The 18,210-nt window shown below is 41.4% G+C and overlaps 2 protein-coding genes across 2 annotated transcripts in view; one reads left to right on the plus strand and one right to left on the minus strand.

The window, feature by feature from the left end:
* LOC119418448 (forkhead box protein N3) overlaps window positions 1-18,210 on the plus strand; it is a 203,843-nt gene that overhangs the window by 141,551 nt on the left and 44,082 nt on the right. The gene's annotated exons all lie outside the window — the stretch shown is intronic.
* Window positions 7,537-18,210, minus strand: part of tshr (thyroid stimulating hormone receptor) — a 50,909-nt gene continuing 40,235 nt past the window's right edge. The window contains exons 9-10 of the mRNA XM_037685689.1: window positions 12,934-13,122; window positions 7,537-8,971 (exon numbers count right to left, since the gene is read on the minus strand). Of these exons, the coding sequence (XP_037541617.1) occupies window positions 7,537-8,971; window positions 12,934-13,122 (1,624 nt within the window). The remainder of the gene's footprint in view (window positions 8,972-12,933; window positions 13,123-18,210) is intronic.

An 18,210-nucleotide genomic window follows, 5' to 3' on the forward strand; every position in this document is an offset into this window, starting at 1 on the left:
GGGTGTCAGCGTGAGGGTTCAGCATGAGGGAAGAGGCTGCCTTTAGCTTTTTAGCTAGTGCACCTGTATTGCGAGCTACTAGTTTAACATTACGTCAGTGCCGACAGGTGGTTGGGAGGGGGGGGTCGGTAGACGGGACGCTCGGCTCTGTTGACAGGGCGGGGTGCCCTGCTTTTATAATGGTAGGGGAAACAATGAACTTTAATAATCTGCTGACTCTTGTTAATAAACAATAAATCTTATATCTTCTTTTCTTTGAAATATGTTTTTAAATCATGTCAAACTGATTTGCTTACAAAAGCAGTAAAAGCTTAATAAAAAAAAAAAAATTGTGTGTGTGTGTGTGTGGGGCCTGTAATCACATTTAATTGGTCGGTTTTGGGTTGGGCTTGGAAAAAATGATACAGGTTTTGGTCGGGCCGGGTTGGATTTTCTAGGCCCAAATGCAATTCTAATCTTGAGTGACAGAGAAGTATGTTAGATGGGTACAGGACATGTATGAGAACAGCAGGACAGTGGTGAGATGTGCTGTAGGAGTGACAGATAGCATCAAGGTGGAGGTGGGAATGCACCAAGGATCCACTCTGAGCCCCTTCTTGTTTTCTCTGGTGATGGACTGATGGACCGACTAACTGTACAGATGAGGTCAGCCAGGAATCCTTGTGGACTATGATGTTTGCAGATGACATTGTGATCTGTGGTGAGAACAGGGAACAGGTGGAAGAGAACTTGGAGACGTGGAGGTATGCACTTGAAAGAAGAGGAATGAAAATCAGCTGTAGTTAGACAGGGTACATGTGTGTGAATGAGAGGGAGGTCAGTAAAGAGGAGATATATGGATGCAGTTAGAGAGGACATGGAAGTAGTTGGAGTGAGGACAGAGGATGCAGAGGACAGAGTGAGATGGAGGAGGATGACTCACTGTGGAGACCCCTGAAGAGGAAAAAGCCGAATGAAGAAGAAGTTTTTCTGGACTGGAATTGAACAGAGAATGCAAGTAAACCTTAATGTTTTTGGTGTGAGATATACAAGTGGGTAGGAGTTACACTGTGTATAAACAGAGAGGTAGTTTTTGTTTCTTGTCTGATGCAGTGCAGAGTGACTGATTCTGGTGAGCGAAGGGAGAAATTTTGTCCACCACCAGGCGCAATGGTGACGCCAGGGGTTGACCATTGGTGGCCTTTACCACCATAAATTAATCTTCGGCCACCCCAAACATCAGAGGAAACTATACTTTTAAGACCAAAAATGTCCATGCTCAATAATTCAGGTATACAATCCAATAATTTGGAATTTGGAATGTTTCAGATTAAAAAAAAAACTGTCCAGATGACCTGACTGGAAATTATTATACTTTTAAGAAATATAAAAACTCGGAAAGTATTGTTTCCTCAACTGAAAAGGGTGGCTGGTTTACCCCCTCACCCCCACACACAGATATTTACGGTACTGGCAATCTTGGATTTTAATGTGGCCACCCCATTTTGAAAATAACTTTTCTTATGCCTAGATACAGCCACACCAAAATAGAAGTCGGTACCTCACCTTTTTTTCAAGTGATCATGCTCACCACATGCACGGACAGACAGATGAAGAGTATTTCCAATTCCACTTTTTGTTCTATGATGGGGGCAAAAAAAAAAAAAAAAAAAGAAAAATATAGAAACTAGTTATTTTCACTGAAGACTGTGCTGAATTATAATTTCAGTGTTTTGAGACCAAAGAGCTGTGCAGTTGCATTTTGCAGCCTCCAACACCAATGCTCAAACATCGCAGTGTATTTCCACATGTTACAGCCTACAAATGTGTTTGGGTGTGCACATTATTGTGTTAGAGAAATGTTTTGAACAAGTTCAAAGATCAAGCAACGAGGCTGTAAGCTCCTGCAACTTAAGCAAAGAAAGGAAGAACCCCATAAAAGTTCAGAGATCATCTTGCGAATGACATCAACAAATAGCCAACAGCCCAGTGATCTAACAGAGCAGTGAGAGTTCAGATCTTGGCATGCAGGTGGAGACACAGAGCACACTGAAGCAGCAGGTTAGAGCCAAACGTCTTACGGCACTGGGCCATTTATAACTTTCTCTCAGACCATCGTTTGTGAGCTGAAGTCATAGAAAAGATGCAGTGAAGCTATAGGAGGGAGGTGGACTTTAATAAATCAGTATTCTATTAAAGCTGAACTATTGATATTAATAAAAATGGACAAAGTGTCTCTACGTTCTCTTATTCAAAACTGAAGCAAAAATGTCAATTTTCTTTGAATACGACATGTTGTATTTTTGGAAAAGTGCGCACTGGGGATATGGTGACTGTACCATGGCCACTAAAGGTCCACCTTTACACTCTTCAACCTCACTAACAGGCTGACACTCTTCTTTATGCCTCAAATACCTAAAGGAAACTGAACCTAATTAAAAATATCGAACTGCTGTTTAACATACAGTATTATTTGACATTATTAGTGCTTAGCATATATCTTAGATTTTTTAGCATATTGTTTAGCATTCATTTAGTGTATATCTTAGATCTTTATATACAGTAGTCCCTAATTTATTGCGGGGGAGCGAGCAGGTCCCCAGTTAAAATCCCCGTCCGAGGCCTTTCTGGGTGGAGTTTGCATGTTCTCTCCGTGCATGCGTGGGTTTTCTCTGGGTACTTTGGTTTCCTCCCACAGACCAAAAACATGCATGTTAGTCTGATTGGTAACTCTAAATTGTCCCCAGGTGTGAGTGAGAGAGTGAATGGTTGTTTGTCTCGTTTGTCTCTATGTGTCCCTGTGATGGACTGGAGACCCGTCCAGGGTGTACCCCGCCCCTCGCTCAGTGATTGCAGGACAAGGGCACCGGCGACCCTCGTGACCTAAAATGGAAGAAGCGGGTAAAAGATAATGGATGGATGAATGGGTTCGGACCTGTAATTACTGTTAATGCGTCGGATCGGGTGGGGTTCGGAGACGATGGCTGAGGGCTGGGGCCGGGTCGGTTCGGATTATTTGGACCCGAGTGCAACTCTACTGCACAAAGGTGCAGCAGGTGCTAAATCATTTATGTTAAAAATAAAATTCCATGCCGATCATGTGGCTCATCTATCAATCGGCCAATTGTGTGTCATGCACAATCTTATTGTGAAAAACCGCAATAGAGTGTGTCTGCGATAAACGAACAGCGAAGTAGCGAGGGACTACTGTGCTGTTTCTTTTTATACTTTATATTTTTGCTATTGTGGGGTAAAACTGGGACCTCGAGTACATAATTTCGTTCCACCTCATGTACCACATGTGATGCAAATGATAATAAATAACTTTGAACCTTGAATATATACTTTGTATATTTAAACCTACAGAGTCAAGGTAGGAATTATATAAATCAACAAAAATACTAACATATATATATATTTTTTTTTTAAATCTGAAGTGTATTATTAGGTTTTAGCCTGGAAAATGTGCCATTTGTTTACATAGCTGGGCAAGATTACATTTGTTTTTTTCTGTAATAAGCCACTATAGTTCTTTTCCTTTGTGGCTTTAACGTCTTTCAGTTCCTGTGTCTAACTTTAATATATGTCCGCATGAAGAACACCAACACTACAGTACTCTGAAATATAGTTGTAGTAGGTTGCTGTTCAATTACACTTACAGACTGATTTAGTCTTCTAAAGATCATAAAAACATGTAAATGGGAGCAGCTTTATTAAGAATCATATATGACAAGAATGAACAACTTTTATTTTGGAAGACTTTATGTTAGGAAAAATTAAACATGAGCTAATTCATTTTGTTGTGTAATTCAGTTTGTGAACGCAAGTTCCATTGTTTCAGAAGAACTATGAACACAAATAAATTTAGTTTGCACTTTTGTGAACTTGAGACAGTTTTTGGTAAAGATGAACATTAAGAGGTGAGTTGTCGACTATAAACCTCTGAGATGAGTGAATCCACTTAGAGGTACGAGTGTTTCACCTGCCTAAAACTCTTGGCTTCACTTCAGTCGTCAGTCAAGAGCTTTCCTGTGAGCCTGAAGAACTAGACTCTTGAAGAGTCGACAGAATAACATAAGGAATGATGCCATAAATGAACCAAACTGCAGCTTCTCTGAGTGATGGAGGCCATTGTGTTCCAGTGAACAGCCCTTTTCTTGACTCTTTTCCCACCGTATTTGTGTTCAGCAACTTGATCTGTTGTGATTGAGGTGCACTGGTGGCCCCTGCCCTTCTTATCTGAGGAAAGTTTCACATGTGGGTTTATTTGTAATACGGGAGGAACGATTGGCGAGGCCTGAGAACCAGATAGAAGAAGAAGAAAGTCCAAATAAATCAGCTTTAAGTTTCATTAGGTCTGCACACTTTCATGATAATACTGTCGGACAAAACACATTTACTCGCCCAAAGGTGCACGCCACCCTGCAGTCACTTGGAGTTTCCTCGTGAATGTTCGATCAGATTGTGAGCTGACGTTAAGGAGCAGCAGAGGAGGAGATCCTTACAAATGCATCCAGGCACAACATGCTCCAGCTCAAAGCGCTTTACCTTTGAAGGGCCCCCGGCTGGATTGTTGTTAATCGGCGACTGGGAGAGATGCGCACCATGTTGTGGCAAACTGAACACTGTGTCCACTTACAGCACGAGTCAGGTCTGGAACACAGCGAGCAGATGGCATTTTTAATACACTCCCCCACCCCCCACCCCCACTTCAACTTCAAAACCAGAGTTCCTCTGAGTTTTCAGGGTTTAGGCAAATCCCTTGTCGTTTTGGGAATGGGGGTATTTTCCATACAAACTGGGCAGGATGCATGCCCAAAATATTTAAGGCAAAATAAACAAATAAAAGACTTGCAATAATTTGTTTTAGAAAAAAATAAAGTGGCAGATGAAAAGCTAACCAGATGTTAAGCTTCCACTGGCAGAGGGTGTCTAAACTCGTTCTGGTTTAACGTTGAACCAGTTAAAGCCACAACACTTTGGATTCAAGCTTTTCCAGCAACGAGAAAAGCATCTCATTTGTACAAGGATGGAAAAACTTCTGACTATTAAAGGACTGCGTATCACCCACCACCTTACATGCCAGAGTTTTAGACTAAGATCACCTCATGTTGACAAATGATGGAGTTAGAGCTGTTTTAGTGTGCAATATTTGCAACATCACATGATCATTGTGTGAGGGGTTAGTGCTCTTGGAGTAGGTGTTGGGGATGAATCTCAGCTATCACAACACCAAATTTTCCAAATTTTGTCTCAGTACATGTGAACCTAACTGCATTACAGCCATGTTTGTGTTTGCTATTGTCGATAATTTATGGCGGCCATTAGGGTGACTTCAACAGTTATTGATTTACTGTCTATCAAATTTTTACCTTCTCATAGTTTCATTATACCGTTCATGAGGTATTTAACTAAGTCACACAAAAGATGAGAGGGTAGAGCATATCGTATTTAGTAATGTCCAAAACAAATCCTTTGCATTAAAAAAGACACATATTTTATTACGTTAATAAGCAGTTTGGTGCAGTCGCGTCACAGAAAATATTTTTCCACAGTCCACACGTGCTGTAAAAACTCAATCCAAGTCCAACACTGAACTCTACTGTCTCTGTCCGTGTTTACTTCTCAGAGTTAAAATAGCAGGGAAAAAATAAAGTGTCCATCGTTCATCCATACATCTTTGTTGTATATTTACGTAGCATACAGAGGTATTGGTATAGTGAGGAAAAGAGCTGGTATGTTTTGATGTTTTCATAAACTGAATCAAGTTTCCACTGTTGAACGGCCCTGAGCCAGCAGGCTGGAGAACACAATAATCACATCTAATCAATGGGCCTCAGAAAGGTCATAAAACCACTGCAGGCTGAGGAGCTTTATAGTTCAGATATTTTGAAATGAGGTTTTGTGGAAAGTTTAGGGAAAAAAGACTATCTTTGAACAGCCTCAGTTAAGACAAACAGTTTATTTCTGACTGGCTTGATGAGCTAAAGGCTAGTCTGAGAGGGGCTAGGACCAAAATGGATTGCTGCCATTTCAAAACAACTCAAATCTCGAAAATTTTATAGCAATTTCTGTGACCAATTAAAAAAACCCTTCACATTACCTGGAATTCTGCATTATTTGGTTATTTACATAAAATGGTATGGTTAATAGCTAGTGCAAATAGCAGCAGCATCTAGCTGTAGCACGTCTGGTGCAGTATTTCCAGTAAGCAATTTGTTGAAGTAACCAAGTAATACACAGCTGACAACAGTGTGAAAGGTTTATAAAACAGTGTTCTCATAAAACCATCAAAACAACTGTAGTTGTTTCAAGCTGGCATCAACTTTGCGTTTGGTCTTGGTAAGACTAGCAGTTAGCTTCTCAATCCTCTCAGAATTAAACTGTATTTGTTGGCTCATTATCTTAAACTGAGGTTCAAAGAGTTATCAACGACAGGTTCAAAAAATCTGAAAAATCCTTTAACACATTTTACTATAACAAAGTCCATGCTCAATAATCCATGTATAAAATCTAAAATTTTTCAGTCAGGTCATCTGGACGGTTTCTTTGTTTGTGCTGAAACGTTTTGCCTTTGATCCAGAAGGCTTCATCAGTCAAGGAAACACACAACAAAACTGATTCTTCTCCCAACAGCTTACTCCAAAGTGGAACAAACCAGTTCTGCTTTTGATTAGATGGTCTCTTTGGTACGCCCCTCCTCCATTGCCGGCCCTCTTCCTTGTTGACAGTCGTGTCAAACTGGTTGAAAACAACAAAGTCCATGCTCAATAATCCAGGTATACAATCCAACATTTTTCAGTCAGGTCATCTGGACCTCTTGGAGTAAGCTGTTGGGGGAAGAATCAGTTTTGTTGTGTGTTTCCTTGACTGATGAAGCCTTCCGGATCGAAGGTGAACCATTTCAGCACAAAAAAAGAAACTGTCCAGATGACCTGACTGAAAAATGTTGGACATTTTACTATAGTTTTTGTATTATTAGAATTGCACTCAGTTTACAATTGTAATACATTTTAAATGTTGTATTGTTATATGAAATTGCATCTTTACCTTTTCTTTTCTGTAAAAATGTTTGTACCGTTCTGGCTTTACTATGTCTTCTTTTTCTTTCGGCTTTTCCCTCTTCAGGGATCTCCACAGTGAGTCATCCTCCATCTCACACTGTCCTCTTCCATGGCCTCTCTAACTTTATCCATATACCGTATGCCTCTTTGTATTTTTTTCTGGTAGCTGCATTTCTAACATCCTTCTACCAATATGTCCACTGTCCCTCCTCTGGACATGTCCAAACCATCTCAGTCTGCTCTCTGTTCCCTCCTCGTGGTCTTTGACTAACAGTAGCACCAAGTTTGTCAACAGCACCATTGGTTGTCGTCGTCAACTTGGGCCTCCTGGTATAACAGTTCAGTGACAATTGGTATGATGAACTTATGAAGCCAACCAATTTGGTCCAAATACTGGAGCTTTACTGTTAAATATCCAGATTTGTCCTCAGACAATATAAGACATCTGCTGTCTTACCCTGAACCTGCCTTGCTTTGCTGCTTGAATCAGGTCTTACATGTTCAGGCTTTGGCTCTCCTCAGTGATTGTCTTCTGGTTGATTGTTTGTCCAGTGAAGCTCTTTAGGTTAATGGATACGTCTTCTTGGCCGATGCTTCCTCCTTTTCGAATCTTGTCTCTACGGACTTGGAAAGTCCCGCTGCTGCCCTTTGATGAGACGGTCTGGCCTCTGAACAGTTGTGCTTGTTGCTGACACAGGCCAACCTTACTGAGGAGGATAAATATGTCTCCCCTGAATGCCTTGGTGAAGATAGCGTAAAGAAAAGGGTTGGCACAAGAATTAAGGGGGTAAAAGAGAACCAACAGGATCTTAGAGTTCGAGACTGTGATAAGGGGTTGGTCTAGCACGGCTGACATGGCGTAAAAGGAAATAGGAGCCATGCATAGAAAGTCAGTGAAGATGAGGATCGCCATGCGCTTGGCAATGTTGGCGTCTTTGGATCCTGAGCGGTATTGAGGGTTGTGGACTGTGCAGTAGATCTTGAAGTAGCAACCACAGATAACAAAAAAAGCCAGGATGTTCAGAACCAACACCAATAAAATGTAGACCTGCGCCGCTGTGGACTGGGTGTCCATTGGAAGACAGATACTGACCTTCTGGTAACTGCTCACTCCAACTAGTGGCAGCAGGGCCAGGAGGAGGCAGAAGATCCAGCCACCTGACATGACGATTGCTGCATGGTGGAGTCGCAGCTTGCGATCCAGCCGCATGGCAAAGGTGATGGCATACCATCTCTCCAGAGTGATCACTGTCAGGGTGTAAACAGACAGCTCGCTGGCAAAGACAGTGAAAAACCCAGCGAGTCCACACCCAGGTCCTGTCTGCCAGTCTATGGCGTGGTTGAAGTACTCGGAGCGAGTGTGGAGGTCCACAGAGGCGATGAGCAGCAGGTAAATCCCCATGCACAGGTCTGCGAAGGCCAGATGGCACATGAGGAAGCGTGAGACGGAGAGCTTGTAGTGACTGGTGAGCAGTATCAGGAGCACCACCATGTTTCCAAGAACCGCCAACAAACTCACAAACCACACAGACACCCGTAGGAAACCAAAGCCCATTATGTCCTCACAGGGATTGAACTCATCAGGGACTGGTGAACATGTCACCTCCTCTCCTTCTTCGCATACCACATAATCATAACGACTGTCAAAATCTTGACTGTTGTCCTCCTCAGGGTTCTTGAGGGTCGCTCCAAAACCCACTTCCTCATCTTGCTGGCCTCCAAAATAGGCATGATAGTGGAGACTGCCCTGGAAGTCTCCTCTTTTCCAGTTGTGCTGTGACTCTCCGTGACCTTCGCTGCTCTGTTCCTGGTCTGGGGCTGTTTCCACAACGCTGTCCCCCTGAAGGGATGGCGTGCCGAGGGGCCCCACGGAGTGCTTCTGATACTCATAGTATGCCGTAAGGTTACAGATGATGTACTCCAAAAAGCTGAAAAACCCATGCAGACAAGTCAAATTAGATTGGGTCCAATGAATAATAGTATAGTTCCTAATAGTCATGGAATAATAAGGTCTATCCTCTTTCAAGTTTAACGTTTTACATTTCACGACATAAAAACAAAAACAACAAATAAGTTGTTTGTGGAAATCTAAGTTTACTCTCACTGCTATCATAAGATGAGGGAAAGTAGCCGTCAGGTGCTGCTGATCAAAAGTATTGATTAGCTGATCTTCATCAGGGTGACAACTTCTATAAAAGGCAGTTATGTTAGTTTGCTGGTTTGGATCATATGGCCATGTTAATACAATGCCAAGGAGCAAAGACATTAGCAGTGCCCATTTAGAAGAAACTGTTGCTATCCATCCAGGGTTGAAGGTAATTTCCAAATACATTTTAGTTCATCAGTCTACAGAGCAAAATAATATTTACAAGTAGAACACAATGAAGGCAGCCATTGATCTTCCGAGGAGTGGAAGTTCAAGGAACTTCACCCTGTGGTCAAACTGTGCAATGCTCAGGGAAACTGCAAAACCTCAAGAACATCTAAGACTCTACCAGCCTCAGTTAGCAGGTTAAAGATTAAAGTTCATGACAAGACAATCAGAAAAAGACTGAAAAGGTCTGGCTTGTTGGGTAAGGTTGCCAGGAGAAAGTTTCTTTAAAAAAAAAAAAAAAAAGAAATAACAGTACCACTTCAGTTTACAAAGCTTTATCTGAATGAACCACAACGTCCTTTGGGCATATAATACCACATTAGAGGTATGTGGCACTAATGGACAGCATCAGTTTGGTGAAGCCAAACAGCTTATCAGCACAAACACCTCTTACCAAGTGTCAAAAACAGTGGTGGAGGGGGTGATGATTCGGGCTTATTTGTAGCCAAAGACTTGGGCAGGTTGCAGCAACAGAGTCAACCATAAACTCTTGTACACTTCTAGGGTCACATTTTAGGTATACTGGACAAACATTAAAACTTGTCAGAAACTGGATCATGCTGCAGGACAATGATCCTGAACACAGCAGCAAATCTAAACCAAAATGACTGAATAATAAAAGAATCAATGAGATCAAGGTGTTGCAATGGTCCAGTCAAAGTTCAGACTGCTGCCTGATTAAAATGCTTCATTACAACTTTGAGAGTTGCTCAAACTTAATGTTTTCAAACTTTATTGATTTAAAGCAACATTGCAAAGAATTATGTGCAAAACTTCTTTAGAGACTGATTGATGGATAACCCCCACTGAGAGTCATCGCTGTTAAAACTGGTTCCACAAGATTTTGAACTCATTGTGTGAGTGCTTTTGGAGCATTCACTCTATTGTGATCCATTTTTCTTACGTACGTTTTTCGGCATCTTTCTCGTTCCACAATTTTTGTGACATTTCAACAAATCATATATCAAAACTTTCAGCTCATTCAGGGAAAGGGTGCAATGACTTTTGGTATTGGTGCAATTTTAGCTTTTTGAAATATTTAGCCTGGCAACATGGTACTGCAGGTGGTAAAGCTGCTGCCTCTTAACGAGCAGGTTGCCCCGGTTCAAATTTCGGTCTAGGGGACTTTCTGGATGGAATTTGCATGTTCTCTCTGTGCATGCGTGGGTTTAATCTGGATACTTTGGTTTCCTCCCACAGACCAAAAACATGCATGTTAGGCTGATTGGTAACTCTAAATTGTCCCTAGGTGAGAGTGAATGGTTGTTTGTCTCGTTTATGTGTCCCTGTGATGGACTGGAGACCTGTCCAGGGTGTCCCCCACCTCTTGCACAGTGATAGCTGGACATGGGCACCAGTGACCCCCACGACCCAAAATGGAAGAAGTGGGTGAAGAAAATGGATGAATAAAATATGTAGCCTTTCCTGCCACTTTTTACTCATAGGAAATGAACTGAGCTCATTTTCCATCCTTCAAATCTTTAGATCTGTTTACAAACTTTTACTGCTCCGTTCACATTTTGTTCTGGTTCAGCTTCTTTCAGCTTCCTTGTGCAAATTTAAACTGTTTTTTTTTTTTTTTTCAGCTAATTTCAGCAATTTCAACTGTATTTTCAGCTGTTTTGTGATCTTTATAGATTCTTTCCAACTACAACATTTTTGTGCTTCTTCTAACGTCTTGCTGCTAATTTCTGTTCAGTGCCCTGCGACAACTTCTGTTGTGACTTGGCACTCTATAAATTAACTGAATTGAATTGAAATAATTTCAGCTTATTTATGCAAGTTTCAACTTTTTCTGCTATTTCAGCTACTATTTAGGTGTTTTATGCTAATTTTATCTTTGTCTGGCAATTCCACATTTTTTGCACTCATTTCAACTTTTTTCAGCCCAAATCAGGAAAAATGTGATCTCTTGGCCTCCTTCTGTTAATTTAAGCTTATTTCTGTTTTTATAGCTATTTTTTCAGCAGGTTTATTAACAAATTTAAGCTTTTTTCAGATAATTTCCACTTTTTTGTGCTAATTTCTGCTTCTTTCAGCCTAATTGGCCAAATATGTTCTATCTGCTTTCTTCTGCTTATGTAAGCTTGTTTTATTTTTTCAGCTATTTTTTTCAGCTAATTTCAGCTTTTTTCAGATAAATTAAAGTTTTTTTGTAATTTCTGCTACTTTCAGCCTAATTAACTTATTTATGCTAATTTCAGCTTGTTTCACTCCTTTCAGCTTATTTCTGCTAGTTTCAGTTATTTCAGCTACTATTTAGCTGTTTTATGTTAATTTGTTTTTTCAGCTTATTTCACATTTTTTGCACTCATTTAAGCTTATTTTCAGCCTAATTCATCAAAAAATGTGATCTCAACTTCCTTCTGATAATTTAAGCTTCTTTCTGAAATTTTAGCTACTTTTCAGCTGTTTTTTGCTAATTTCTGCTTTTTTCAGATAATTTCCACTTTTTTGGCTCATTTCAGTTTCTTTGAGCCTAATTGGGCAAAGATGTGTTCTTTCTGCTTTCTTCTGCTAATTTAAGCAGGTTCTACCTTTTCAGCTAGGTTTTAGCATTTTTTAGATAATTTCAGCTGTTTTCAGATAAATTTAAGTTTTTCCTGGTAATTTATGTTCCTTTCATCCAAATTAACTTAATTTCAGCTTGTTATGCTTGTCTCAGCTCTTTTTCTTCAAGTTTAAGCTTTTTCTGCTATTTCAGCTAGTATTTAGTCGTTTTATCCTAACTTTAGCTTTTCCAGCTAATTCCACATTTCCTGAGCTCATTTCAGCTCCTTCCGTTTCCTACTGGTAGTTTAAGCTTCTTTCTGCCTTTTCGGCTACTTTCAGCAATTCATTGCTAATTTCAGCTTTTTGAGCTAATTTTCCCATTTTTTGTACTCATTTATGCTTATTTAAACCTAATTCAGCAAATATGTGTTCCTTCTGCTTTCATCTGCCAACTTAGGCTTGTTCATCCATTTCATGTATACTTTTATATGCTTTAGTATGCTTTTAGCTAATTTCAGCAGTTTTTCAGCAAGGCCTTCTGCAATAAGCATTCAGACTGCATTTTCATAGGAAATGCAATTTCTTTAGTTTTGGTTTAATTTTTCTTTAATGGATATTTTAAAAAGCCTTAAAATAGAAAGAAGGTGCCACTTCATTTTTCCATGACTGTAAGAAACACATACCTGGCTGCAATCCCCATTAGCAGTAAATACAAATTAGATCATCTGTGTACAGAGGTGAAGAGACAACAGTCATGTTTGTGGAGTCATTATTAGTCTGACTCAACCTTTTCCTGCAATAAGTGGAGTGAGTGACGCTAATTATGGTAGTGCTGTAAGAACATAAAGGTAATACGTCAAAGAGTTGATTCAATCCTTGCCAAAATCTACACAGCACAAGTGCAGCTACCCCTGCTCACTCTACTGGGTCATCCCAATACAACAAAACTCTAAGAACCACTTCCCTAACGTTTCAAACTCTTACAATCTATAATAATAATAATAAAAAGGATAGAAAGCGCACCCTCGTTTCTTTTTTAGGTTCTTGAAGCCACAGCAGTGGCTGGGGTAGGTGAGGTTGGCGGTGGTGAGTTGCTTGAAGGTCTTGATGGCTGGAAGTTTTTTAAGAGCCCAGGTATCCCGTGCCTTCAGTTCTCTCAAAAAGGCCATGCCTGTAGAAGGTAGGGATGTGATCCCTGTTTGGGATATGTCTCTGAAACAAAGATAAGGAATGAAAGAGCTGAACAAAATACACAAGATACCTCAATTTATTAAAAAAACTACTATAAAAAAGGCTTGACAAGACACAAAATATGTAGAATTACACAAAAGGCATCCATTGGACAAATACTTCACCTATAAAGTCAAAGAGGGCTGGGTTTTAAACTAATTTGGTCAAAATCTAATGGTTGTATACGGGAAAACCTTTCAGTTTGTTGTCACTTTGATCTACATTTTACTCTGTACTACCACGAAAAGTCATGCCAAACTTTTCCCACTCTCACTGCACGCTTTGATTTATAATTTATATTGTTTATTTTCAAAACTGAAAAGCATGAAAAGGAGCATAAATTGCATACAGTGTAGTACAATGCTTTTGTTTACTAAAATATGACTGAGCAGAATATTTTCACGTGACTAACTAAAGAAAAAGCCTTGTAGTCACAAATATACACACTTCAGGTCCAAATATTGAAGATAATTGCCAGAATACAAGAGAATGCTAGATAAAATGAGAACAGAGAACTCAATATGTAGATGAAACAACAGATTTCATCTGTTTCCTCATGAAAAACCCCGTCCTTCATCCATCCATCCAATATCTTTTACCCGCTTCTTCCATTTTAGGTCACGGGGGTCGCCGGTGCCCATGACCAGCAATCACTGTGCGAGGGGCGGCCACATAGAGACAAACAACCATTCACTCTCTCACACCTAGGGACAATTTAGAGTTACCAATCAGTCTAACATGCATGTTTTTGGTCTGTGGGAGGAAACTGGAGTACCTGGAGAAAACCCACGCATGAACGGAGAGAACATGCAAACTCTACCCAGAAAGGCCCCTGGACCGGGATTTGAACCGGGGACCTGCTCGCTGAGAGGCAGCAGCTCTACCAGTTGCACCACCGTGCTGCACCATCCTTCATACTTTAGTTATTATGCGTTACTTTCCCAGTGAAAGACTTGCAACCTGTCCAGGGTGTCCTCTGCCTCTCGCACAGTGATAGCTGGACACGGGCACCAGTGACCCCAGCGACCTGAACAGGAAGAAGCGGTGTAAAGATGGATGTGTTACTTTTGAACCATCAGGCAAAACATAGGCCAAACTCATCAGGACATTCAGGAGATTGACCAACATCCTGTGCAATCCCATTATCTAAATACTCGAGTGTACACCACTGGACACTTCCTTTCCAGGGAATAAGTAGAGTCCAAGATTGTTTTGCTTTCCAACCTCAGACCTCTAACTGATTCATTAATTTAGTCAAATAAATAAACATAAGTGAGAGCATTACATATTTGTCAAGAACTTGTTCTGTTTGTCTCATTTGCACTCTCTACTTCCCAGTCCTCATCTTGGTTTTCCTCTCATGGGACTCATTGTGTAAGGCAACACAGACTCTGTGAGTGTTAAAGTCTGATTTTGTCATTTTGTCAGCCAGATGTTTAGCTCATGACCTCACAGGACATGTTTTTGTAGTGGAGCAGAGGTAAAAGACCTGCCCATTAAACTAACCCACTTCAAAGTGGCAAAACCAGCAACCACATCACTGTGGTTAAAAGGTCCAGGCATCAAGAATCCTTTATAAACAGGAAAAAAAGGACAATATCTTAAAAAAGTCTAAAGTTTCTTCAATGCATATCAGCTTCCCTGGTCACACCGGCACAGCTGTGGGCGAGTGATCTTTACTTTATCCTGTCCTGCAGACGTACGTCATCTAGTCTGCACATTTTGAATGAAGACATTGTTGAAATCCACAGTAATGTGACACAGCATGAATAATTACCAGACCAGGGCTAATATTTATTGACTTATCCTTTTTAACAGTTTGACACAGATGGTATACTTATGGAAAAACATAAAAAAGGTGATCTTTAATTACCAATTTCAACTGTTCCTTCCAAGGTGCTATGATTATACATCCATGAACTTAAATGGTTAAAAAAAATAGAATTAGGTGTACAAGTTTGAGTATAATGTAGATTTATACGCACCAGGTCAAACACTACCACTATTTGGTTTAATGTCAAGGAAATAACAGAATGGGCTCAGGAATACTTCCAGAAAGCATTGTCAGTGAACACAATCCACCGTGCCATGCGCCGTTGCCAGCTGAAACTCTACAGTGCAAAGAGGAAGCCATTTCTAAGCAAGCTCCACAAGCTCAGACGTTTGCACTGGGCCAGGGGTAATTTAAAATGGAGTGTGGCAAAATGGAAGACTGTTCTGTGGTCAGATGAGTCACGATTTGAAGTTCTTTATGGAACACTGGGACGCCATGTCATCCGGACCAGAGAGGACAAGGATAGCCCAAGTTGTTATCAACGCTCCGTTCAGAAACCTGCATCACTGATGGTATGGGGTTGCATGAGCGCTTGTGGCATGGGCAGCTTGCATGTCTGGAAAGGCACCATTAATGCAGAGAACTATGTTCAGGTTCTAGAACAACATATGCTCCCATCTAGACATCATCTCTTTCACGGAAGACCATGCATTTTTCAACACGATAATGCCAGACCACATTCTGCAACAATCACAACATCATGGCTACGTAGGAGAAGGATCCGGGTACTGAAATGGCCAGCCTGCAGTCCAGATCTTTCACCTATAGAGAACATTTGGCGCATCATAAAGAGGAAGGTGCAACAAAGAAGGCCCAAGACGATTGAACAGTTAGAGGCCTGTATTAGACATGAATGGGAGAGCATTCCTATTTCTAAACTTGAGAAACTGGTCTCCTCTGTCCCCAGACATCTGCTGAGTGTTGTAAGAAGAAGGGGGATGCCACACTGTGGTAAAAAAGGACTTGTCCCAACTTTTTTGGGATTTGTTGATGCCATGAAATTTGGAAACAACAGATTTTTCCCTTAAAATGATACATTCTCTCAGTTTAAGCTTTTCATCTGTGATTTGTGTTCTATTCTGAATAAAATATTAGATGTTGGCACCTCCACATCATTGCATTCAGTTTTTATTCACAATTTGTTTAGTGTCCCAACTTTTTTGGAATCCGGTTTGTATATATATATATATATATATCCATCTTTTACCCACTTCTTCCATTTTGGGTCACGGGGGTCGCTGGTGCCCATGTCCAGCAATCACTGTGCGAGAGGCGGGGTACACCCTGGACAGGTCACAAGTCCATCACAGGGCCACATAGAGACAAATGAGACAAACAACCATTCAGTCTCTCACTCACACCAAGGGACAATTTAGAGTTACAAATCAGCCTAATATGCATGTTTTTGGTCTGTGGGAAGAAACCGGAGTACCTGGAGAAAACCCACGCATGCATGGAGAGAACATGCAAACTCCACCTAGAAAGGCCCCCAGACCGGGATTTGGGCCAGGGACCTGCGCGCTGAGAGGCAGCAGCTCTACCAGTTGCGCCACCGTTCACAGTTTTTCAATTTTCTTCCTTGTTCTCCACGAGGACAGATGTTTTTCCCTCCTGCTCCTGCCCTCCCTCCGTTTGGCTCGTTGTCTTGTGATTCCTTTCGGAGCCCCTCACTACATATCATCCAAATTGTAAATTATGCATCTGGCCAACTGGTCTCTTAACGCAATTGATAAATTTTTCCCGACGAGAAGACAGGGCAGAGGAGAGCCCTCACGCCCTGAAGGGACACTCTCAGCTGGATACACTATGGATTCCTGGGGACAGTGTAAGATGGTGTGTCTGACCGTATTGTAAACTGAGGATGTAGAACACACATACATAATTGAATTTATGATAACCAGATTTATGCCCTTTGGAAATGACGGGTATCTGGCATATCGACAAATTCGGAACACAGCGGCAGCGGTTCTGGCAATTGTGAGGCTGCCTGTCTTGTATGAAGGAATGTACCGAGCGGTAAGCTCTCAGACTCAGACGCTATATGAGCTGAGCCATAAGCTGGATACAATTTCTGAAGATCACAGGCCACTTGCGGCTCCTGGGACTCACTGTTGAGAAGGAATCAACCTTGGAGAAGGCTACAAGCTCAGTCCAGCAGTGTGACTGCAAAATTTGGCTGTTTGGAATCACCAGTGAGACATACCAGCAGAACTTTGAAGGCAGACATGGAAATTTAAGCAGAGTCTGCCTGACCCAAAACAACTGTGTTATCTGAATTTGGCTTCCCCACTCAGCCTTGAATTGGCCAGTTATCTCAAACATCTCCTGGTTGTTTATGTCTACGAGAAGCTCTGCTCCACCCCTCCCCTATCGTTCCCCTCCCGAGGACATCTGTGGATCTGTGTCAGAGTTAAGCTGGCTGATAGACACTGTGGCATCTTTATCAGGACTATGGAACTTTCTGGCAGTGTCCACGGACAACTCATTGCCTTCGTCGGCCTCCTCATGCATAAATTTAGTATGATGTCATCAGTATGTTGCCGTTTCATGTGCTGAGGTCATCATTTTGTACCAGTCAATGCGTCCTGTCTAGGACACTGTGTGAGATTTGATTTTTTTTAAACCTACACTCCCCCTCATGTTTCTTTTTTCTTATCTGAAAAAGGGCTGCGCCCCTCGAGGCTGGTGGCCTCAGTCACCTCCGTCTCACCATGTGTGTTACGTTTCTCTTGGATGGGCTGTACTGAAATGTACTTTTGTTGTGCTTCGGTGCAATGACAATAAAGCTGATTCTGATTCACTTATTGTGGGGTGGGGGTGGCGGGTGGGTGGTAGTGGCTGGGAATGGGACTACCGTAAACAGAAGCCAAACTAAACCCAGAACACCCCCCCCCCCCCCAAAAAAAATAAAAATAAAAATAAAAAAACCTTATTGGTAGGCTGGACTGAAGTCACCCACGGGCCGGAAAGTGACCTGCGGGCTGGCTGCCAGTTGAAAAGCCCTGGTCGTCGCGTTTGTTATGCGTCATTACTGACCACCCGGAAATATGGGTTAGTGTTGTGCCAAAAATTGAATGGCTGCCAAATGGCGACCGCGAGAACATGCACGGGAAGACTTGTTTTCATTCATTCTGACTGAAAATATTGAACAATACCATTTTCAGCCACTAGATGGCAGCAGAGTAGTAGTAGTAGTAGTAGTAGTAGTAGTAGTAGTAGTAGTAGTAGTAGTAGTA

Source organism: Nematolebias whitei, chromosome 12 (genome assembly GCF_014905685.2).
Source record: "Nematolebias whitei isolate Nwh7 chromosome 12, NemWhi1, whole genome shotgun sequence".
Lineage (NCBI taxonomy): Eukaryota > Metazoa > Chordata > Actinopteri > Cyprinodontiformes > Rivulidae > Nematolebias > Nematolebias whitei.